At 40.3% G+C, this 25,541-nt stretch overlaps 2 protein-coding genes across 2 annotated transcripts; one reads left to right on the top strand and one right to left on the bottom strand.

Moving 5' to 3' along the window:
• Nucleotides 1–4,212: 4,212 nt before the first annotated feature.
• LOC139738506 (vesicle transport protein USE1-like) lies at nt 4,213–13,356 on the bottom strand. The gene is made up of 7 exons (XM_071649132.1): nt 13,225–13,356; nt 11,365–11,414; nt 10,274–10,352; nt 8,975–9,136; nt 7,168–7,208; nt 5,045–5,198; nt 4,213–4,404 (listed from the first exon to the last, which is right to left on the bottom strand). Exons 1-7 carry the CDS (start codon nt 13,321–13,323, stop codon nt 4,222–4,224), a joined length of 768 nt encoding a protein of 255 aa, XP_071505233.1. The 5' UTR covers nt 13,324–13,356; the 3' UTR covers nt 4,213–4,221.
• Nucleotides 13,357–16,480: 3,124 nt separating this feature from the next.
• On the top strand, nt 16,481–24,601 carry LOC139738498 (FAST kinase domain-containing protein 5, mitochondrial-like). The gene is made up of 6 exons (XM_071649124.1): nt 16,481–17,826; nt 18,738–18,841; nt 22,108–22,273; nt 22,454–22,823; nt 23,403–23,517; nt 24,500–24,601. Exons 1-6 carry the CDS (start codon nt 16,548–16,550, stop codon nt 24,599–24,601), a joined length of 2,136 nt encoding a protein of 711 aa, XP_071505225.1. The 5' UTR covers nt 16,481–16,547.
• Nucleotides 24,602–25,541: the final 940 nt, after the last annotated feature.

The following is a 25,541-nucleotide window of genomic DNA, read 5'->3' as shown; positions in this document are numbered from 1 at the left end:
TGTGCGCGTGTGTGTGTGTGTGTGTGCTTGTGTTGCATCTGTCCTATGTAAATATGTTACTATTATACTTCTTGTTAATATGTTTAAAACTTTAGTATGTTTTGCTTTGTTTCATATGTTTATCCGGGACCCCTTTTTTACAAGCTCTGCTTCTTTTGGGGTCCCAAACCATTCATTATTCTTAATGCTGTATCCTTTTGTAAAATGTCAAATGTTTAATGAATTGGTTAAATAAACTTGAACTTGAACTTGATGTAGGTTGGGTATGGTTTGCTGTCTGCGGTAACCAGATTTTGCGCCAAGTCTGTCTTGCGCTCTGTATTTTGAACAGCGCCATCTATGCTTCATAAAATTATTGCTCTATCGATGTGCTTATTATTAGAGGCCGAGAGCTGCACTTCCGTTCCCACACGTTGACTTACCGGTACATTAGGTGTTCTACATGTTGGGAACAACAAGTAGAAAGTATTGCCTGACATAGCAACAACTAAATGGGTTACAAGATGGATTTCAAGTGATGAAGTCCCTAGTACATTAGGTGTTGTCAAGAAGGCTAGATTATATTTGTACAATTGTACAACATGTACGTGTATAATGAAGTACAATTGTAGTACTGTACTATATCCCAAGGAAAAATAATCATAAATATGAATGCATTAGTAAAGCTGGCTTAATTGTTCTTATCATTTTTTCAACAGACCCGAGTATGCTGATACATTGTATGTTCATCCTGCACAATTATTGACTTCTTGTCACATTGCTGCAAATAATTGTGCATCTCTCGGATGTTTTCAACATACAGTGTTTTCAACATATACATGTAGTGCATTTTGCTCTGTAATACAGGGTGTCTCTAAAAAAAGTAAACCCAACTTCAACGGCAAATGTTCAGAAAACTATAAAATATTTACACATTATTTTTCCATGGTTACATAGTCCAATAAGTCCTCTGTCCAATGATACCACATAGGTTATGTAACTCTCATGCATGACTGAGCATGATTCAACTTAGTGAATGGGTGTGAAATCATCACTGTGGCAAGTTCCGTGATCAGCATACTTTCTCACATTGTACCAGATGGCTCTTTGTGTTGGAGGCTGCCTGTCGGGGAACTGCACCCGAAAAGCCTCTTGAACTTCCACGCAACTTCTTGTTTCCTGGTATCGAGTTACCAGGAATACTCTCTGCTCAATTGTCAACTGTACCATGTTTGGAAAGCATGTGAAGTGTGCCTGTGTCAGGAACAACCTTTGCTGACAAAAATTTAACTTCAAATATGCCCTGAATGCATGACAATAGCAAGAAATAACTTGCCACAGTGATGATTTCACACCCATTCACTAAGTTGAATCATGCTCAGTCATGCATGAGAGTTACATAACCTATGTGGTATCATTAGATAGAGGACTTATTGAACTATCGAACCATGAAAAAATAATGTGCAAATATTTTATAGTTTTCTGAAAATTTGCTGTTGAAGTTGGGTTTACTTTTTTTAGAGACACACTGTACATGTGGCAGATTTGCTAAATTTAATCTGTTGATAAGATTTCTCACTCTCACACACATTTATGCAACAGATCACTATGCACTTAAATGCATATGTACAACAAATTTCATCAGGGCATCATACACAAGTACAGATGAGAGTTGAAATACCATCTATCATTCATATAAATATCATATTTTATTTACAAATTATATTACATAATCATGCAATACAAGTACATGTACTCAGTGGCAGCCAAAAATCATACATTAAAGGTCATGTTTTTTCCCCCGGTTTTTTCCCAACAATCGATGCTGTCTCCACTCCTGGTATAGATCTATAAATCAATGCTTGATCAATCCTTCCATATCAAATAACAAATAATTTCATTCTGTGACTGCATTTCCTATACAAGCGAAAGAAAACTTGACAAAAGTCTTGCAAGAATGTAGACATTTTTGCAAGCTTTCAATAACCATGAATAGTTGCTTAGTGTAACTGAGTACATCACATTCATGAAATTACCCCTGAAAATAGTCACTAACAAATCATTACACTTGGACCAGGGAGGTGGAAAAGAACCTACCCCCCTGCTTGGACTTCACTGTAGCAACAACAATACTGTAAAAGTGGATATTTTCGTGCGACTAATTTTTTTGCACTTGGCCGGGTCAGAAGAGTTTCGCATGTTTTTAATTCAGCCGAATCAAGACATCACGCACAGGAACATATGGCAGGCAAAAATATTTGCGCACTTTTATTTTCGCGCTAGTTTCTGGTTGCGCGAAATGCACGAAAATTTCAACACTGCAAAAATTTCCTCTTTTACAGTAGCTACTAAAAAATGGAAGTTATGAGAAAAAAAAAATCATCGCAACGGGGACATTCATGACATCAGGGATGACAACAATAACGATGGCGGTCCGAACTCCACCAAATAAGGATGATTTCTCGCAAACGCTGTGACCGACAAGCATATGAAGATTGTCAATGTTATGTTAACCTCACACTTGCTTCTAGGGTTTTTCAAAAGAATCAGAAAAGAAGATACTTGTGTTCTGGGCAATCTCATGTCAGTAGAGGCTAACAGGACGCTAGGCAAGAATAATCTGAGATTTCTAATGCTGGTGTCACCACACATGACACATGATCAAATTGATGAGGTAATGTATCCAAACAAGTGTATGAAAAAGAAAAAAAGAACTTTTGCAACATAGTGTTTGGAGCAGTTGATGACAACTTTCTGTCATTCTTAGGCCAAAACACCCACATAACAGCAAAACATATCATTTACAAAAGTTTACAAAGTTGACAAAAATGACAAAAAGAATCACTATTTTAACATGAGGTCTGGGCCACATGGGTATTAAATACCAGTGTAGACAAAAAAAAAAAAAAAAAATACACCTATGATTCATCCAGCACAAAAAGTGCAGAAAGACAGTAAAAATTAAACTCACATCAATGGAAGGTATGAGCATCATTGAAATGGTGACCATGGAAAGGAGGTAAATATAAAATGAGAATTTGGCCAAATCACAGAGATTTGAATAAAGCTACCAATACATGTAGCGGCTGCTTGCAATGACATTGGTACTGCGTCTGCACTAGTTGGCAACGACGTCTTCCAGCCATCAAATCAGACTAATCAGACCAACTGATAAAGCATCCACGATCCGACGTGAAACCGTTCTTGGATTTAAAACAGTAAGTCCAGATGAATTGATTTCATTTTGTACCTTTATTGAACGTTACCTGGAAGAATCAGAACTTTAATACACCAATTGACTACGACAACCTGGCAAGGCATCCATACCAACCCTGGTCTATAGAACAACAACAAAGTAACTTCTATGCCTGGAAAATGTGCAAAGAGGGATTTGAGCACATCCTAGTTGCGACGGACAGTTCCACTAGACTAGCAAAGACAAATACTATCATCACATACTGACCGGAGTTATTGCATATAAGATTTTCAATAACTTTGTTCACACTTTGATTTCAAGTTCGGAATACTTAGACCATTGTTGCAAAGGCACAGCATGCGACAAAAGATTGCAAAGCATAGTAATATCACGGTTTGCACTGCAAAACTTACTGAAAGTATTGCACTGTATGCTAAAATGAAATAGATATTGCCGTCCAATATGGCATATCATTTAGGTCCCATCAAGTCTTGGGGTATAATGAAGGTGGGTGGGGGTAGCTTTCCAGAGTTTTTATGCCACAAGAGTACAAAGAAGATGTGATTTCACTCCAGTAGCCATGCTACCAATTCTCCGAAAGTATGTAACTTCAAATACACTTTGCCTCGGGAACACCTTTCGTTTTCTCGTCCACCATTTTTTGGTGTCACACTCACGTTTTGAAGCACAACCTTATTCACAAGTGCTTCATCCTTCCCTCAGTAACATTTCATAACTCTTGGTAGAAAAGTTCCTTGAAAGATATAATCCCTCCCCCGCCTAGTCAATATATTTGTGGCAGTATTCCAAGAATATGAGACAGCAAAGTTCGCAGCTGCCTCCCCTAGTAAGAATTATAGAAATTGACAGAAGCTATCCTACACATTCGGCAAGAAAAAAAAGGGTGAAGGCATCATTATATTGAACACAGGGGAGGCAAAATGGCAATGGCAAAAAGCTCTTCTTGCTATTGCTCATTTTTGTCTCCATCTGACCAACACAATACAAAACAAAACAGCCACACCCAGTGTGCGGCTGTTTCCTTATCAAGCCTTGGAAGGGAAGAGGCGTATGACGAAGATCATCCAGAGGAAGATGATGGTGACACATATGACGGGTCCCCAGACCCACCAGTTGCAGGATTTGTTGGCGTGGGCCTGTAACCGTTCACTCTCCGTCTTCAGCTTGCCGTAGTTGGACGCCGCCAATTTGTTGGATTCTTCCAATCTCTGCGGGGAAGTAACAAACAAACAAACCAGCCATGTAAGCCATTAGGTGCAATGTTAAGTCATAGACCTGTGTTTAAGAAGACACAAATAAAGACCTATTGTTGATAACTGTTTACACTTTCCACAATAACTACTCTGATAACATGCATATTTGCACTACCCCCCCCCCACCACAAAAAAAAAAACAAAAACACACACACACACACACACAAAATGAAAACAAAACAAAACAAAAACAAAAACAAAAGCAGAATATGCAAACACAGATATTTGTATTACTCTAGGTTGTACTAATAGAGAAGTTGACTAAGTTCATTATATTATTTTAAAAACACCAAAGAAAGACATAAAGAAATGCATGCTAAAAACCACCATTAAGGAAGTATGAAATGTTGGAATGGTTATCATGATCTCTGTTGGTTTTTCCTGGTTATTACATTATTCATGTCAGCTGTTCAATCATCAAATTCTAGGGAGCAGGAATTTTTAGACTGTACCTCACCAGGCTTACTAGCTGATATGTTAAAGGTTATGCTATACCGTACGTGAATAAAACTGAAGAACGATGCTCTGCAAAAAAAAATGGTTGCATGATTTCTAGTCACATCCTTTAACCCAAGTCAGGCCTCTCTGATCGTACCCTGTTGTCCTCCTGAATGATGCTGCTGGCTACCAAGGAGTTGTGTTTGAGGTTCCTCGTCAGGGACAGCATCTCGTCGGCCAACTTCTCCTGGACGTTGTTGTGATGCTGTAGGAAGGCATCCAGGTCATCTGTCACCTCCTCCTCACCTCCCCTGTTGGCGTCACAGAAAGAATTATTGATGTGACATCACTGCCTTGTCTAATTTGCATATGCGACCATCAAGCTCAAAACTCATTGAAAGTAGGCGAAAATGAATTTCTACTTTTCTACATAGTCTAAAACAGTAAGCTCTAGGCCATCCTCACCCATTCAAAAAGTGTTTGAAATATTAAAGAGAGAGCAATGAGGTGCAGTTTCACAGAAAAGGGAGAAAAGGGTATTTAAAGATTGAGGTCACTCAGGCGTGCTGTGCAGAAGGATCAATGAAAACATACATTTCCCAGTGAAAGCAGGACCTGACTGAAAAAATATGGTCCAGAAAAACTGCTCATACATCAGTTTTGTTTTAAGCCACCATATTTTGACAGTAAGTAGAGGAACGTTTTCTCTCCTGGGTAAGGCAAACTTAAAAATTTGATGTGGTCAACCCAAATTGTACATATCATGGTTCATTACAGAGAATTCAAATCTGCTACTTTTTGTAGGTTTTAAGTTGGGCGGTCACATATACACAAGAAATCTATGTCATTCTGTCAAGATAAACATGAAGGTTAAAATTTTCCACAAACTTTCCTATTTTTGCCCAATGGTAATGCATCAAGCAATTCCCTCCTTGTCAGATTTATTTCTTCTGGTCACAAAAGGTCAAACTAATCATGTACTGCTATTTCATGGTCAGTATGGAATACTTTTTTCTAATTTCTCAATACAGCAGTCAAGGTACATTCCTCAGAACGAGCAAGAATCACTTCACTGTCTTGATTTGACTGCTCTCTCTGGTTTTCAGAAACATCATCTCTCATAAACTTCCCTAATCGAGTGGCGTCAGCCTCACTCTGGCCTTCGCTCATCTGGCCCATACTCTTCAGCAAGATGCCTATTTATACATAAGCTGGACAGCAAAAGAAAGTACCCACTTCTGTCAAAGGCTGCTCACAGAAATTTACAATTTTTGTACATAGGCGTGTAAATGCCCCTTACTAATCACATGCACATAAGCAAGTGAATGTCTTCATAACAAAGAAGAACTTGACATGCACAGCATCTTGGTCACTGAATCAAAAGTCCCACACAAAAGCACTTTCCACCACAGACGGGTGAGATCTAGGGAACAGCCTCCTGTCAATCGGCAAACATTGATCCAAGCTCTGCAGGAGAATGGACAGAACTTTCCCGGGACTACGCCAGACAGCTTGTCCAGAGCATGCGTCAGAGATGCCTAGAATGTGTCCATGCACGAGGAGGACATACACATTATTGAACATCGATGTTTGTGACTGTTTTTTTTTTCGTCCTGTGACATTGATTTTTGCGTAAAACTTGTAAGGCTCACTATGTTACATTTTGTGACTTTTGATTCAGTGACCAAGATGCTGTGCATGTCATTTTTTTTCTTTGTAATAAAGATAATCACTTGCTATTGGGTATGTCATTACTAATGGATATTGCAGCATACCTGTTTACAAAAATTGTTTATTTCTAGGGGCTGAATTTTTGTGTGCGGCCTTTGACAGAAGTGGTTATTTTCGTTTGCTGTCCAGTGTATGTATCTCAGGGATATGGAGACTGGGCATTTTCCTCTACCACTCCTCTCCTATGGAGCTCCCTTCCATCTTTTCTCCGTGAAATTGACAAACTGGATCACTTCAAAGTCTCACTCAAGACTCACATTTTTCACCAGGCATTCAACTGTTAACTCTCTTGGAGGAGTCTGCACCTTTGAATGTTTCTCCAACAGATATATGGGGCTATACAAATGCTGTGGATCATCATCATCATCATAAACTAAAACAAATACAGCCATCATTTCTGCCAGCTCATTAACACTGATTGAAAATTAAGCTTCATTCTTGAATATTCACCAAGTCTGGTGTACAGATGATTTTCACTGCATTTCACATAAAGGTGACTAGATATCATTGGAATAAAAGGTAAGAGGTAAGAAGTGAAAATATACAAACCTTCTCTTTCTCACTCCATTTGAATGAGGAATGCTGTCACCCTGTAAGAGTCAATAACCAAATAAAAGCTTAGGTGAAAACTCTTTCCATGCATACAGTATCAGAATATTATTAAACAAAGTGTCCCAGGAACTAGAGAGAAATAGTGAAATCATAAAATATGCTTACAAAAAGGAAAATTCTAATGTTTGAAATGACTACTGTTTTCTGATGAAATAAAAGCAAAGATGATCATTCAAAATTCAGAACCCTGGCAAACTGCAATGGGTGACAGTATAAATTCCATAGTGTTTGTTGGTAGAAAGGACAAATGACTATGAGATATCAATGTAAGCAAAGACCAAAACAAAGAAACAAAGAAACACACACATACACTTTAGTATTCAAAAGCTTCTCACTGCTTATATTGACTCTTCAAAGAAGAAAGCACAATGGCAAATGCATAGGCGGAGAAATGAGGTGAATATAATCAAAACATTCCCGTCCTGGAAAGAATAAGATTCAAGTTCTGAACAGAGGATACAACTAGATTTCTTTTGGCAGAATCTGACAAGTAATGGGTGGGAATGAACATGGCACAACTATCACAGAATTATAAGCTTCTTCTCCAAAAACTAGAGTAAACTAGTTTGATTCTGCAAACAGGACGACAGCTTCAGGAAGAATGCAAATAGGCTCTTCCAATCCATTGCCTTGTTAGTCACAAGTTATCAACTTTTGAGTAATATCCTGGAGTTGAGGTGGACTACAGAATGTCAGCGTCACTATCTACATGGTGCCATCCACTCAAGCAATGGTTTGGAAAACTTGATTGGATATCTTTGTCCTTATCAATGGCACATACACCATACATTTTGCAGGCATACATTGTAATTTTCAGCACCTAGGGACTTGCAAAATGCTCTTGCCAGTCCCTAGATTTAAAGGTGCATAGTCCCGGTAGTGTAGAGGGCGCTGCTGATGATACTGCCGATCACCGTCAGCATTGATACAAAGATTACCGAAGTTGAGCTGTCATCAAGATTAAAGTGCGTAGGTGTTGCTAAGTAACGTTGCCTTCGTTGTCTTCTCTGCGCATCACGCAGTCTGTAGTAATGCCAGGGTGCATGCTTATGTGCTTGTTATCATGACATCACAAAAGAGGTTTGCTAAAGCTGTCATCGCCCTCAGCCGAATCATGAGCCGAACTGTGATCGGACCACTGACTACAGTGAATCGGACTTCTTCGGACTCGAGGAAGTAGGCCAAAGCGTAAGCGCTAAAGAGGAGTTGATAGCGTAGGTCTCTATAGGAAACTTGCGCCGTGCGCCCGCGTACGCATTTGACTAAAACGCCGGGACCATGCACCTTTAAGATCCACAGTGACGGGCATGAATGCAAAGGAGCTGCTGATTATTGTGCATCATGGTTGTGTTGGTAATACTGACATGGATATTGCATTGCCATATCTGAGGCACATCCTTGGGGATGTGCAGTGAAGAGAATTTCATGAATACAAATGGACTTGAACATAAATAAATTTGAAAGACGGAAAACCACTGTGAAATATTTACATAGTATACACAGTACTTAGTATCAGCCCATTGAGGATGGACTGATTTTGCTACAACATGCATTTCCCATAGACACCTGCCCTAGTATACTCGGGACTCGTCCTCAACGGGTTAAAGTAAATGATATGTTTACCACATCTAAATAAAAGAAGAGAAGAAAGAGATAGTAGGAAGAAATATGAAATGCCTATTTAATCATTTGAAGAGGACACATGCAATGAGCAGCAATGAAGTAGCATTCCACATCTACTTACGTCGCCAAGCAACTCTTTCCTCATCTCATTGGCGTATCTGGAGGAGAGCTGTTGGTGTAGATCCTTGGACCTCGCCATGGATGGTGAGTTGGGGTGTTGGATGCCTGAGGTCCTGGCTGGGGCCAGTAGCTGGGTCTTCATTGCCTTCTCGCTGGCTGTTGGCTTGGAAATAGAGGGCACAAAAACACTTTATTTTTAAACCAGTATATGATACTAGTAATAAAGGAAATTTGTTATTACAGCTTTCTTCTTTTTTCATCTTTGTTTTGTTCTGTGTATGTGTGTAAAGAGTGTGTGTGTGTGTGTGTGTGTGTGCAGTGTGTATTGTTTTTATTGTGTTTTGGAAGGGTTAAATAACTTTGTTATTCAACACATGGTGTGAAGATTGCCTTCATTTCTCTGTGAAACCTAAAACTTTTTACATTCACACATAATTAATTGGTATGATCTGTCTTATCTTGGTAATAACGTGCATTACAGAAAAGCATTAACCTCGCCCTCAGCCGATTAGTTAATATCGCTCTACATTAATGTTTAAATCCTCCTTAAAGGGGAAATCCAGTCCAAAAATGAATTAGTTTGATAAAAAGAGTACAATATTACGAGTTTTCTTCTTTTTAAATTGTTAACCAAATGCTGCATTACACCCACTTTCCATTGTTGCTACCATGTATTACATAAACTGGTATTCTTCTATGACAGAAAAGGTTGTACATCTGAATGAATGTCTTGAACTGATATTAGATTTTAATAATAACTTACAACTGGCTCTCCCACATCACTGTGGCAGCATCTCAATGACATAGTGCGAACATATGAGTTTTCCTATCCTTTGTAAGGGAAGCATGTACAACCTGAAAAATCATGACTCTGAGGAAGGGCATGCCTTTTGGGTCTTTCGTGATTGTAGCATTACATTTTCGTACCATGCAAAAAAGTAAGTTCCTAGAAATTTGGGCTTTGATAAAAGAATAAACATTTGAGGCGAGGATTGTTTTCTTGTCCTAAATGCAAAGCTTGCTGTATTTAAGGAATCAAATATTTAATCAAATAACTCCACATTCCCTAAACAGTATTAAAGCAAACAAGAGATATAAATATATACACATATGCATACATAAAATGTAGCAAGATTTAATAAAACATGAATGACCTTACTTTTGCTTCATTTCTGTGGCAAATTAAATCATTTCTATTTGTATTGTGATTGAGACACACTCAGTATCGAATGGTGGACACAAATCATTGTTCACTTTTATTGCTAATTTCTGACCTGCATAACATCAAGCCATTTCTTACCAGCTTTTCCATTTGAATAACTTCCTTCAAGTAATCAACCTTCTTGCTGTAGTCTTGCATGATTTCTGCAGCTGATTTCCTATGTTGAAATATAATATAAACAAACAATATGAAATAATCAGTGTGCTACAAGCAAAATATTCTGTAGTAGTTTCATCAAGCAGTCATGAATATGTTGTGAGGAAATTTGTACGTGTACACTGTATCTCTGTGCACTAGTGTGTGTATGAATAATGTTATTCTTTGGAATGATCAATGTATGACCATAAAAAAAAGCAGACTGCAAGAAAAAAAGCTTTCGCAATAGCTTCACACTTAAAAATAAACAACTAATCAAAAAATATCCATGCAATGCATGTAATTAAATGCATTGATTAAAAAGCTCAAATAGTAAAGAACAAATACTGTGCATCACTATTCTATCATCACTCTCACAAGAATTTTTTTTTTCAGCTTGTTCATTATCTAACAAATCATTTGTGAGTAAGCAATCTGGATTTCACAAAATGTGTCTATCTACAAACCTATTTGTTTAACAAATACTTTACATAAATATATGTTCTGTTCCATTTTATCATCATTTCTACTGTATAGAACCTGTCATACCTGACACAATGTCAGCAAAATTAGTCAGATGAATCTCCACAGAAATGAAAAACAGACAAACAAATGTAGTTTCTACCATAACGGTCAAAATTAAGCAAGGGGAAAAAAGGTGTACTTATGCATGTCATTATTTTCCATCCAGGAAGAATGAAAAGGAAAGCTATTGAACAGCCAGTTAGTGTGCATCAAGTACACTGTACTGCATATGCCGAATATTTTGTGAGGCTTTTATTTTCACGAATTTCGTGGGTCGGGTGCTATTCGCAAATTTTAAAAACATGCGAAAATATTAACTCTGATCCCGACATGAATGTGACGTGCACGCATAGATTTCTGCATTCAGTCCTGTAATTCACAAGATTCAGTAATTTAGCCACTAGCGAAATTGTCTGCAAGTCACAATTCATGAAAAATTAGACTCGCTAAATACGTTACTTGTATATGGTGTACAACGTATACAGTGTAGTAAGGTATTTCAAACTCACGTGTTGGTCTTCTTCAGGTCCGCCAACTTGTCCTGAAGAGCACAGACATACTGCAGTTGGAGGGGAATTGAAATTGTTGCTTAAAAGAATAATGTGGCACACTAAGGACTTGTCTTTAAATATGACAACTGTGTAGCAGTGGCAAAATTATGATAACTACCCCATTGCCTGTGGGAGCCTCATATGGGCCCTGTGCAAAGTCTGTAAAGTTTACAGAATATTGTGGATAAAGGGTCGATAAACATACTCTCACATAGATTTGAAAGAAGCTTTACAGACAAAAAGGAAGAAAGATTTAGGAGCACAGGGTGACTGAATGTGTCAGCATAAATCTACAAATAAAACTACACTATAGAGAAAGAGCGTTACTCAAGCCAAATGCGATAAATGAAGGCCAAACTCTCAAACATCCTCTGGTGGAAAGAAATGAAGACAGTCGACAGGAAGGGAGGAATGTAGTAGATGACAAAAGAAAGTAGGTGACCTACAAGTAGAGCCCCCCCCCCCCCCCCCCCCCCCCAAATCAGGTGGTCATCTGTACTGCATGCATGCAGGTTCCCAATTTTTCAGGAAAGGGGCATATTTTAGGGGCTCAAGTTGGGGAATAAATTGCCAAAAATAGTTGAAATAGGGGGTCTTATGAGTATTTTCCCCCCAAATATCTTTAATTGGGGTAATTTTCAAATCCTTCCCAAATAAGCCTGATAGGTTTAATTTCAAACCCCCGAAAAATTCTGAAAGAGGGGTAGGTTCCTAGTGGGGTTTCTTGGATGTTGGCCTTTGTGCGGTCTCCTGAATGTGTTGGATAAGATATGTGCATGTTTTGTTGACCAAGGCAAAAGATCGGTCTGTATCTGGTCATCAGGGATATGTTCCGCGGAGACTGCGTCTGGCCTAGGAGAGTGATAATATCAATAACCAAGACTCCTCTGGACAGACGGATCTTTCTGTCTACATGTTTTGCAGCAAAGCATGGCGGGCTGCCCTCTTCACAGGATATTTCACCACATCCACGGCACATATGTCATGCTGCGCTTTGCTAGCTTCCCTTCTAAATGCCCATGACAGGAGGTCAAAATCCTAACCCCTTCCCATCCTTTACATATTAAGGGGGTATCTCTAAGAATCTGGAACAAGCAGGCCTCATTTTGATTAATGATTACATGTACTGGTAGGCCCTATCCATGTGTAGAACACCTATGGTTGCTAACGTTAGACAGAAGAAAGATCCATCTGTCCAGAGTCTTCTTTTATTTTTTTGACGTTATCGCTCTCCTCCAGAGTCCAGGGGATCCGTGAAGCCAGACGCAGTCTCCACGGAACATATCCCTGACGACCAGATACAGACCGATCTTTTGGTCAATATGGTTGCCTGCCTGACCGAGTGCAGGAGTGCAGTGGGTTGGGGGGGGGGGGGGGGCTCTTGGCCGGGGGCTCTAACTTGTTAGCTCTCCTTTTTGAGCAGACAAGTTGTCCTAGGTACATGGTACATGTCAATTATCATTCCAAAATACAGAATCAGCTTCTGAACTTAAAATTTCTTATAAGGGCTTGATTCTAGCGGCGATGTAGCAGCAGTTCTCGAGCAGACTGGCGTACGTTTTATCAATACCTTGCAGAGCAGAGTGGGGGTGGATCCGGGGATTTCGAGAAAAGAGAGATCTGCAGTCTGCAACAACACGGGCTCCTACGCGACACTGCAGGGGATACAGTGGGGCAACTGCCGCAGAGATGGTCGATCGCCGCCTGTGTAGGCCCCTTGCAGTGATGTGTAGACCTACGCACTACCCTTCTAAAAGTCAGTTGTGCAAGCAGGCCGTTTGGAAAGAATGAATGAAGATTCCCACTGGGGGATCTTACCTTCTCTAGTCGCCAGTCTCCAGGCCTGTTTTGAGCAGCCATCTCCTCGCATCTTGCAAGGAGACGCTGAAAATTCACTTCTTCTCGTGACGTTGGCATGTTCCAGGAGGACTCGACTCTGATGCAACGAAGGAGCCCGTGCTTGGCGAGTATTGTACACGTAGCTTTATAGCTAGCTAGCTAGCTAGCTAGCTTCCAAGGAACTCGACTTCTCGGATCTACCTCCCTCTACGTTGGCAGGAGCCCCTTCATACCTGTACACCACCGAAAGTTCGGTGCTGTACACACGTACCGTACGTACATATGTACATACGCACGTGCACCGCAACTGCATGCAGTCAGTGTTCACCGGTGGCCAATGGTGGTATGGTGAAATGGTGTGTAAAACGTGAAAGGAAATGGGAGCGTAGATCTGTTGACACAGTCAGTTTGGGTCTTCGGTATGTAATAATTATGTTATTATGTTATTTTTGGGCCATTGTAGGTGTACTTCTGGGTCTTGCAAGGGTGAAGACGTTTATAAGCAGTGATCAGGCAGTTTAGACCTCTGCTGCTGCTGCACTTCTCCCGTACAGTCCCAAACGTATGATTTTACGATGTAAATGTGTTACTGTTTATTGATTATATAGACCTCTAGACTATCTAGCTTAGACCCGGCCGGCCTAGCTAGAGTTATAGTTAGACAATCTAGTAAATTATTCACCTGGCAAGAGTCTCTTTGCAATTGCATTGTTTGTGTTCATTAGCCCATGTTAGCTGGATGATATTGTGTTAATTTTCTGTGCATATCACAGGGTCGGCTAAAACAGTTGCAAGACAATTGGCAAGATTTTGTTGAACCGGGTGCGGGTTGAGTTTTTCTAACGTTAGATTTAAAATTTAGATAAATTTACAGTCTAACGTTAGACGTGCATTCTACAGCTCTAGGTCAAATAAATTTGTTTGAAAGAAGAGAGTCTCTGGTGGAAAGTGAGTGTAGGGACTTGTACTAGGGGCCTAGCCTAGTACCGGTAGTACTAATACTACTAGTATGGTAGGTGTCCAACCTACCGACCGGGTCCATAACGACCGGCCGCGCATTATAATGGCATTGCGCGTACAGAAAGAAAATGTACACATGGGACTACGCGCAACGGTGTTCGATTATTCACTTGGCTACGCTACCGAGTAAAATGTGGCGAAAACAACTAAGTATTCCCTCTAAATTACCGAAATTTAGCAAAATCGAATAAGGTTTATCGTGTAACTAACGTTACATATTTTATAACTAGGCCTACCTTTGCTGACTCGTTGTTAGATGTAGAGTATCCTTCCGTAATAAATTTGACGATTTTGACCGCAAAATTGTCACCGCCGCTTGTACGATCGAGCACACACGTTACACATACACATGACATAAACATTTTGTCGCCCGCTACGACCGTACGAGTTGATGCAGAAACGAGAAATGAATGTGAAAAAACAAACCGACTCATCTAATTTATTTCAATTACGATGAAAAGTTTCCTTATGAAAATCAATTCAAATTCATCAAACGGTCCTTCAAAAGTAATATCGAAGGATTCAAAATATATTCAAATATTATTGGGAAAAAAATGACGGCTAGAAAAAAACAGCGGCCTGTCGAAAAAACGCATTTAAGTGCCCTTTATACGTATTCTCAGGGTGGTCGGTGGAAATGAGCAGGGCAACTGAGTGCGGAAAAAATGACACCCCACGCGTTCGAAGCCGCCATCTAAGAGCGCGTACCTCAGATCGCATTTTCAGTACGCGCTTGTGAGTCCGGAGTATTTTCTCCACACGTGAGTAAAATTTCAGGCCAATTGTGAGATTTTTCACGTTTCTATTGATAGAAAAACGTTAGGTGTCCGGTATTATGGACACCCAACCATACTAGTACTACTACTTAGTTAAAGTACGGGTAGGATCGACAGACACAGTATGCACCTCTACTCTAGTGCAGTCTTCAATCAAAATGTAAAACATCTCTCCTGCCCTGCACATACACGACCATAGATCTACTACCACATACTACCTATAGATGTCTGTAGTCGAACAACATTGGTCGAGTACAGCCAACAGTTAATTCTGAGTAGAAAAATATACTGACAGAACCGTAACAGAAACAGTCAGTTTGTATACTATAATGTAGCAGGGTCTATTAACACAGACGGATTGGGTCTATGACCATGATGACTATGACGTCTAACCATTTTAATAGAGGTTCCACTAGCACTGAGTAGACTTTTTCTAACTGTTGGTATTAACTCTCTATTTTTCTAACTATTAATTCTGAAGTGAATTGGAAATTAGAGAAAATCCTGGCAATCGTGCACTTAGAGGGCTATAGATATTTAATGGAATTTGTACCTCAATCAGTGTATACCAAAGTGGTATCCCATGAATTGAATTTCCTCACACTGAGCAGCTGGTGAGCTGTTATTGATGTATGGAACACCATTTTACAAGTAAAGTCGCTAAAGCCCACCTCACGCTGCAATTTCGACTAGTGATAATTTGCAGCTTGCAGTGCGTTTGAGCGATATCACCGTTGCTCTCAATTGCAAGATGTTCAAAAATTGCAGCCTGTTGTATCGCAAGAAATCACAGTGTGAGGCAGGCATTAGAGCCAAAATGATGCATCCCAACCACTTCTGCATCTTTGCCACTGTCCTGATCTCACATACATTTGTAATTCGATACAGTTAGTGTGAAAATTGCTTGTGATTTTCTACTAAATTCAATTTTTGTTCCTTCTCCATGCCATATGCAGGTAATGATTAAATCAACTTCATGTGTTTCTTTCTGCAGTTGCTGTGGTAAATGCTGTTCCACTCACAACCTGTCGGATGAAATAAATTTGAGTCATTCCACCAGAATCCGGAGGTTCAACCTAACGGTTTTTCATCTCATGAAGACCCATGGCTTCACATCAAATGAGGATTTTCATGACGAAATGTCACGTCAGCAGGTGGAAATCATTTCTGAATGCAGGTTTTGGGCACCGTCATATCAGAAGAATTGCAGGTTGCGTAAATCAGTGTGCCCCCAAAGAATCAAAGCTTGAAGGCCTTACACCAGGATATACACCACTGAGAAATCACTGGACACGCACTCCGCGCACCATAATCCAGGGGTCTGCAGTCAGAGGTCAAACATCTAGCGCACACTCTTTAGCCGATATTCCAGCCAAGAATGGTTTATTCCATATTGATATACCATTACAGCCCTCAAATGGACAACCCAGTGGCAGAGAGGCTCAGCAATTACGACAGCCCAAGATTCCGGGGAGCAAGGAGGTGTCATACAATTACAATAAGATAATGTTGACTGCCAGTGCTTATCTTCTCAGAGAACGAGCAAAGCTGATCGCGGAGCCGAGGACAGAATTGGAGTCATTTCATTCAAAGCACACACCAAGATTATTCTATCTGGAGAGAGAGGAATATCAGCACATGGCGTCATGCTTGCCAAGGAATGAGACTGAAGTAGTCACAACTTGTGATAGCTTATCTGGAGAGGAATTCTTGGACAGGATTGGGACCGACAAAAACAGTTATTTTCCCGTGCCTTATTTCATCGATGGTATTCAATCCCTGGCGCAGAGATCTGACGAAGCCTTAATCAGTCTTAACAACGATGCCCGATTTCTCAGGCTCTGCACCATTATCCGAGTGGTCTGCCCCAAGATGTCACATGAGGAGCTTGTTTTAGTGCTGATGTTTCTTGCGCGCGTGCAAGTGCGAACGAGGGTGGAAGCTCTGCCAGCGCTCTATGAAGAGTGCCGCAAGAGAACAGAGAGCTTGACTCTCAGGCAACAATTGCTGCTTGTGGATGCCTGGAGAATGATAGGACTCCCAGTACCCAGGTTCAGCTCAGAGGTCTTTGCCAGGTGTGAGAGACATGTTCCTGATATGAACACACCGGAGCTGGTGCAGTTGATATACTTAATAGGAGAGAACAGAGGGGCACCCAAGAATGTTGAAAAGAAGTCGGTGCACATGCTTTCAGATCACCTCAGCTCCATGACCCTGACTGAAGTGGGAGCAGTGTGCACGGGACTATTCAAGTCCAACACCTCACCTTCAACTGAAGACATGATGATGCAGATATCAGACCTGGTGTGCAGCAGCGACATCCAGAATGTCCACAGCTTCTTTGTCGTTGGGATCCTCAAGCACTTCCGGCGCCAGTACTACGGCTACCAGCACTTCTTCCAATATGTGGCCAACGCGGTGACGCCTCTCCTCAAGTGGTACCCTGTTATGTCGTGCATGCAGATCCTTTTGACCTATGCCACCATGCACATCTGTCACGCCCAGCTGTGCAATGAGATCGCCGAGCAGATCATCCAGAAGGCTGACCAGTGGCGCTCCAAGGACACCACCAAGGTCCTCTGGTCGTACGGCACGCTCCAGTTCCTCCCGGAGTCGCCGCAGTTCTTGCCAACTGTGCTCGGTCAGCACCTCAGACAGCACGACGACATGCAGGAGTACCCGATGAATTTGGTGTCCAGTCTGCTCTCCCTAGCCTACCTCCAGCTTTACCCCTGGGAACTGATTGACAGACTCTACAGCAAGGAGTTCATGGACACTGTCATAGGTTTGTATTGAAATAAGTCTTCTGTGCCTTTAGCACCATCGAAGAGTCTGTGGCATCAGCTTTTTGCACTTTTTAAAGGTGCATAGTACCATTCCTCATTTGTAAGCAACATGTTTTCATATGCATATGGCCATTAGGAGATTGCAAAGACAAGCTCAAACTACTTTCCCTTCCGGTATATGGATGAAAATACATCCTTTTCAATGATTTGTAGAGTTCCTGTCAGTCATCTCAAGATTAACAATTTTGAGTTTTTATCAGTTTATTATTGGAAAATTGAGCAAAGAAAATGGGATTTCATCGGGATACGAACGCGAGACCTCCGGATTGGTAGCCCAGTGCTCTACCGACTGAGCTATAGAAAGCCCTAGTTCAGTGTTCGTCCCAGAAACCCTAAATTCTCAATGCTCGGATGGTCAGAAGCTATAGCAGTGCGCTTTGTGTGTGACACACACGCACGCACTTAAACCTGGCAAAAACCCGCAGGATAATTTAACTTGGGGATAAATGCGAGGGATCACCGAAGTGATGCAGCTTTTGAATATGTAGCAAATGTAAACAAAGAAAAACTGCTTTTTTATCAGTTTGTGACATGATTATGTAGTGAACCATTCTTATTTCCTGTGAAAACATCCTCTTGGGTACAACTCCATTCTAGTCCATCACTTCAAATATTTCTGTATTACTGGCTAGCAGAATATCAGCTCAATATAATATACACGCCACCTGTGTGAAACTGTGTTCGAAATTATCCAGTCATATTTGCCATAATGTACTAAAAATATCCTACGGTACTGTGTACAACCCACTGTGGGTATTACAGATGCACATGGTGGAATCATGTGGATATGTGCATATTGACTTCAGCGTGCATCTTATTGTGGTCATTTGCTACTCTGTCTTGTCTGTAGAATACATGGACAAATCTAGGGTGGACCTTCGGAGGGACATGCTGCTGCTGGACAGATCACTTGAGATTGAGTGCCCAGAGTATGATGGGAACCGCCTGGATGAGGTACAACGGCCTATACTCGAAAAAACCTTATAAATGTTCTACATCCCTTTTGCAAACATCACAAAATTTTGCTTGGAGAATAGAACCCCCAACATCGTGTATGAAATCTTACAGTTATAAACTTCAGAGTTTTAAAAAAAAAAGGAATGAAAGACTAACCCCATGTCTTTCAAGAATAACTGTTGGAATGTTTTTGGGGTCCAAATAAATTCACTGGAAATTTTAGGTATTTCCCTTTCAATCATAAAAGAAGTTTTCAGCTTTATTGTCCCCGCCGAACGAGTTCGAGCAGGGGACTATGAAACGGGCTCCGTACGTGTGTGTGTCCGTCCGTCCGTCCGTGTGTCCGTGCTAACGAGAGTATGCTTGTGTGGCTAGGAGAACAATAGTGCACAATAGATGGCCTTTATTCCGTCAGGCTTGTGTGGCTAAAATTTTTGCTTGTGTGTCTATTTTAACAAAAGGGAGAACAAAGGGGTAGACACACAAGTATATCACCGTGGGGTCGTCCGTCCGTGTGTCCGTCCGTGTGTCCGTGTGTGCGTCCGTGTGTGATCAAAATCTTCAATTTGCTACTTCTCTGTCATTTATGAGCCAATTTTGATTCTGTTTGCTTTATATGATAGCACTACATGGGAGCTTTGAAACTTCTACACAGAATTTCAGTCGTGACCTTTGACCTTGACCTTTGACCTATATTGTACATTTTGCTACAAAATGCTACTCCTTCGCCATTTCTAACCCGATTTCGATTCCGTTTGCTTTATATGATGGCACTAGGTGAGGGCTTCAAAACTTCTACACAGAATTTTGACCTTTGACTTCTTTGACCTTTGACCTTGATTTTTGACCTATATTGTACATTTTGCTACAAAATGCTACTCCTTCGCCATTTCTAACCCGATTTCGATTCCGTTTGCTTTATGTGATGGCACTAGGTGAGGGCTTCAAAACTCCTACACAGAATTTTGACCTTTGCCTTCTTTGACCTTTGACCTTGATTTTTGACCTATATTGTACATTTTGCTACAAAATGCTACTCCTTCGCCATTTCTAACCCGATTTCGATTCCGTTTGCTTTATGTGATGGCACTAGGTGAGGGCTTCAAAACTTCTACACAGAATTTTGACCTTTGCCTTCTTTGACCTTTGACCTTGATTTTTGACCTATATTGTACATTTTGCTACAAAATGCTACTCCTTCGCCATTTCTAACCTGATTTCGATTCTGTTTGCTTTATGTGATGGCACTAGGTGAGGGCTTCAAAACTTCTACACAGAATTTTGACCTTTGCCTTCTTTGACCTTTGACCTTGATTTTTGACCTATATTGTACATTTTGCTACAAAATGCTACTCCTTCGCCATTTCTAACCCGATTTCGATTCCGTTTGCTTTATGTGATGGCACTAGGTGAGGGCTTCAAAACTTCTACACAGAATTTTGACCTTTGCCTTCTTTGACCTTTGACCTTGATTTTTTACCTATATTGTACATTTTGCTACAAAATGCTACTCCTTCGCCATTTCTAACCCGATTTCAATTCCGTTTGCTTTATGTGATGGCACTAGGTGAGGGCTTCAAAACTTCTACACAGAATTTTGACCTTTGCCTTCTTTGACCTTTGACCTTGATTTTTGACCTGTATTGTACATTGGCTACAAAATGCTACTCCTTCGCCATTTCTAACCCGATTTCGATTCCGTTTACTTTATGTGATGGCACTAGGTGAGGGCTTCAAAACTTCTACACAGAATTTTGACCTTTGCCTTCTTTGACCTTTGACCTTGATTTTTGACCTGTATTGTACATTGGCTATAAAATGCTACTCCTTCGCCATTTCTAACTCGATTTCAATTCCGTTTGCTTTATGTGATGGCACTAGGTGAGGGCTTCAAAACTTTTACACAGAATTTTGACCTTTGACTTCTTTGACCTTTGACCTTGATTTTTTACCTATATTGCACATTTTGCTACAAAATGCTACTTCCGGCGGGGACATATATTACGCACCGCGTAATTTCTACTTTTCCTTGTTATTCAGAGGAATGGTCAGAAATACCTACCTCTACAATATACTGTACCAGCTTATGAAAGGAATCTAATTTCAGGGTTGCCAAAGGGACACACAAACTTTATTGAACTTGTGAAGGGTGTAGGGCAACTACCCCCTGGGCAATTACCCCGGACCCTTCCCCTGGCCCTAATCCTAATCCTAATCCTGAACCTAATCCTAACCCTAACCCAAACTCCTAACCCTAAACCTAACCCTAAACCTAATCTTTACTCTAATCTTACCACTAACCAGTGTATTTAGCTGGGGGGTAATTGCCCGGATACGCTTGTGAAGAATATACTTCGGAATTCTATGTCCGATTCTTTCCCCATCTACCTACCCCCACCCTTCCTTTCTGAACCCGACTTAAGCTTGATAGCCCAAGTCGTGTTCTCGGATTTCAAACTAGCTTCTAAATGCAGTATACATGTTGAAGTTTCGTTGCTGTTGTATTTTGTCTTTCCCTAGTTTCACACATTGCGCCTTAACAGGAAGATTCAGATTTGTAGCAGAGAATATGCAATGTGTGATTTTTTTGCTCCGTTTCAAGTTTGTCAGAATGGGTGCATCTTCAATCTGTATATTGTATGAAAGCATTGATGTCTCATGTCAATGTCTCAAATTTGATCAAGTTTAGTAGAACATTGCAACATTTTAGTCTTATGAGCGGTTGGTTTTTCTGAATTTCTTGCTCCCAAAGCCCACATAAACAGCCACATTCATGAAACAGAGACTTTGGTTTGACTTGTGTTTTAAAGTTAAAATTCTTCTTTTCTCCTTCTACCACTTCTCTTACCCTCTTTTCTTCCTTTTTCTTCCCCCTCTCTCTGGAGTCTTACCTCCTCTTCTTTCTAACTCAGTTCTCCAGTCAAGAGAGGAATTATTGCTTTCAGTACACAACATAATGGTGTTAATGTTTTTATACAGTAAATTTTGTGATGTTTCTATTCTCACAAATTTTGCAAGTGGATTGATGTTCGTGAAATCATCATCTTGTGAATATATTGCCAAATGTAACACAAATACATTGCATGTCATCTCATTCTGTCACTGTTAATCTTGATCACGAATCAAACTACTCGGAATTTTGTCTTACACGTCTTAATCATTAAGATATACTTGCAAAATAGTTTTACAGTAATTTCATATGGTTCAAGGCATTTTTGTGCTATGTGAATGCAGTTTTCTTTTCCTTTTGTTGCCTGTATTAGTCCCTCTTGCTTAGATCGGACATCTCATCTGAAATCGTTCCCAGTATTGGTCAGCAGCTGACCAACAGGTCAGAGGTGCGCTTCATAGCAGGACTGGTCAGGGCTGCTGTCGGCACAAAGGAGCACTACCGGATTCACTCCATTCTACCTCATTTCAATACCCTAGGTAAGAATATCGGTATGGTAATCAAACAAATGCATATTTCAGTGTTGGACAATATCACAAAAGAATGTGTTTCAAGGGATTTTTTCAAGATCAGTGCAATATTTGATATTCATGCCAAATAAAATACTGGCATTAGAATGATTTAGCTGCTTTCTTTTTTAACCTTTTTCCTACCCCCAGATATTGAAGTCCGTCTTGACGAGAAAAACAGACCCATCTTGTTCAACACGCCATCTCTGCGGTTTGGTGGCAACTCTAGGGAGGATCTTTCCCAGTTTCCGAACACCAGGACCAAAGCCAACGGTCAGAAGGGCAAGAACGCTGTGTCACTTTCATCCAATCTCATAGCAGATCTCACTCAACAGGGTACAGTGCACTGCGCTGCTGCTCCTCGTTCTCTGAACATTGCGCAGGGAACAAACCCAAAGGAGCTCGGGAAGGGCGGAGCAAAGAATGGACAGCGTGACGGACTGAGGAAGGGCTACCTGACGAATATCGAGAGAATCCTTCAGAAACCAGTGGCTGCACCAACATCGAGTGGAGAAAAATGGTAGGCACTTGGGGACTACCGTGGCTCTTAATTCATTCTCTCATCATGAAATGTCATAAATTGGTAGAAGGAGGTATACATTTTCAGTCACCGTTGTATGCAAAATTCTGTTACTTAAATCATGTTTACTTCTCATTCTTTGAGTATAGGCATAATGAACAATCTAGTGCATAATGAGCTAAATTTATGAAAAGAAGTAGTTCTGAAACACAAGACGCATTTCCAAGGTACTCACTTTAAATGTGACCATAATAAAGATATTGCAAGATAAAATGTAACAATGAAATTTCATATTTAAGATGGAAAAATTGGGGTGATGATATTATCCCAGATAAATGATCAAAACTACGACATAAACTCAGCAATAGGCAATGGGTGTTGAAGAAGATCGAAGCCCTCTAAATGAGTACAGTGTATGTACACATTTATTAATTCAACTATCTGTATATATTATACAGTGTATATGATTTTGACTGTCCCTCATCATTGAGACTACATAAAAGAAGTTTGTCCGTCGAAGATAGAAGGCTTTGATAACAATTACGATGATTACTGACCCACAATTCGTCCTCCTCTCAGGCTAGCAATCGTGGTGTGGGCCAGAAATCACAGCCATTACGGGGGCTCCAAGCTACTCGGGCAGCACGCCATGAAGAGACGACAGCTTGAATTGCTTGGTTACCATGTCATTGATGTGAGTGTCATGAAAAATAATATTATGTGTATGTGTGTAGTCAGTGATTATTCATGGGTACTATTGAAAGTCATTAAACAGTTCAGAAAATCTCCCATAAGAGGAGTTTATTAGTGTGACTGCTGATGGGGGGAGGGGGGAGGGGGGAGGGGGAGGGGGGAGGGGGAGGGGGGAGGGGGAGGGGGGAGGGGGGAGAAACAATATGAATGCTTTATTGCCATTGTTTTGCCAGTTGATGTGTATCTGCAAGAGTGCTTAGTGGAATATAGCAGTACAGATGTCATCGTCTCAGTGTTGGATAGGTACCGGTAAACGTCCTGCATATCATGAATGAGACTTCGGCAGCAGCCCCGACATATGCACTTGTTATTTGAATTTTCAGCTGTAGTAGAATTTAAAAACATTGTAAAATGCAAAACTATTGTAAATTGTATAAAGAAGACAAAGCCTATTCAAATTCATGAAATTTTTCCGTCGAGTTGTTTTTATTGCAAATGATTAACAAATTGCCCTACTTACGTAAATATATAAGCACTGAATTTATTAGTGTTTGAGTAGTGGCCATGGCAAAGGAAGTCATGGGCATACATACTCGGTACATAATTGTTTAATCAGTTGCAGTAAAGACAGAGCCTATCTTTGTTTTACATGGCTTACAGCATTTCTCCATACATTTTTTTTTTTTTTGGGGGGGGGGGTGGTGGTGAAATAGGTAGTTTTACCATTTAGTAATACACTGTACATCTTTCACAGCTCTCAAGCAAATATTCTTCATCTAATATGACTTTCGAAAGATTTATGGGACTCAAGTACTGCAATAAAGCACCAGATGTGATTTTTTTTTTTTTTTTTTTTGGGGGGGGGGGGGGAGGGGTGGACAGGCAACTTGATAGTTGCTCTACATTCTGTCTTAATTGCAATGAACTGAAGATGTTCTTTGTGTTGAATATGCACACTACTACTGTGTATTTTCTCATTTCAGGTATCATTTCGAGAGTGGTCGACGCTCTTCAAGAGCAGGGATCAGCCGTCCAATGTGAAGTTCATGAGGAACAAGATTTTCAACAACTCTTCCAAATTATGATATCATATTCTTCATTCTTGGTAGTGTCTGTACTGTGTGCAATAGTGTGTCATGCAAAAAGCCAGCTATTGTTTAAGTGTGACTTGAGGTCATAAATGACAAATTTAGTAGATGAGTATCCTCCTTTGGCTCTTTGTTTATTTGAAGTGAAAAATCCACTCCAATCTTGAAGCTGACTGGAGAAAAGAGTGAAGTAAAAATATAAGAGATAAACATGACTTTCAAAAGTTTCACAATTTTTTGAGAAACAGAGATATTGGTCGAGACCACATACCACAAGGATGGCACAGGCATTAGTCTTTGCCTCACCAGTCTTTACTATCATTTTTTGTTTGTTTCTTCTTGTTGTTCTTTTTAAGTGAATTCAAGAATGCTAAATTATATACTTCTCATCTGTTATCATCGCCTGCCTTGCAGAAGGGCCCTTGCATGAAATTTTACCTCAAAATCAAATTTTTTGACAGTGACATACTTGTATCAAGTCTGACAAGAGTTTTAAAGCTCTTTCATATGGTGTGATCACAATTTTTTTTTGTGATTTTTTTTAGCCTGCAAGTCTCAGGGCCCTTCTGCCGGGCAGGCGACAACAGTAGATAGAAGTGTAAGGATTTTGCAGTGATGAATATGTGAAGGCAAAAGAGGAGGGTATACTTGCTGAATTATTGGCATAAGAGTGATCATTAGATACATTCTATTTATATCCAAACCAGTCAGGGTGATCACATAGGAACGGAGTCTAATTTGCCTTGTATACCACGAGTCCCAAGTACTGAGGCAGGTGTCTACGGAAAATGCATGTTGTAGCAAAACCAGTCTGTCCTCAACGGGTTAACACTAATTTTTGCAAAATTATGTTGAACTTCAATATTAAGAAATCTTAACTGTGTTTTTCATTCAGTTTTCATGAAACATCTGCTGATGTATTTTTCTTGACTCTTCT

Source organism: Diadema antillarum, unplaced genomic scaffold (assembly GCF_040938485.1).
Source record: "Diadema antillarum isolate AM-2024a unplaced genomic scaffold, OU_Dant_1.0 seq00000746_RagTag, whole genome shotgun sequence".
NCBI classification, from domain to species: domain Eukaryota; kingdom Metazoa; phylum Echinodermata; class Echinoidea; order Diadematoida; family Diadematidae; genus Diadema; species Diadema antillarum.
The sequence above is the reverse complement of the archived record's forward strand: the minus strand, read 5'-3'. Positions and strand labels throughout refer to the sequence as shown.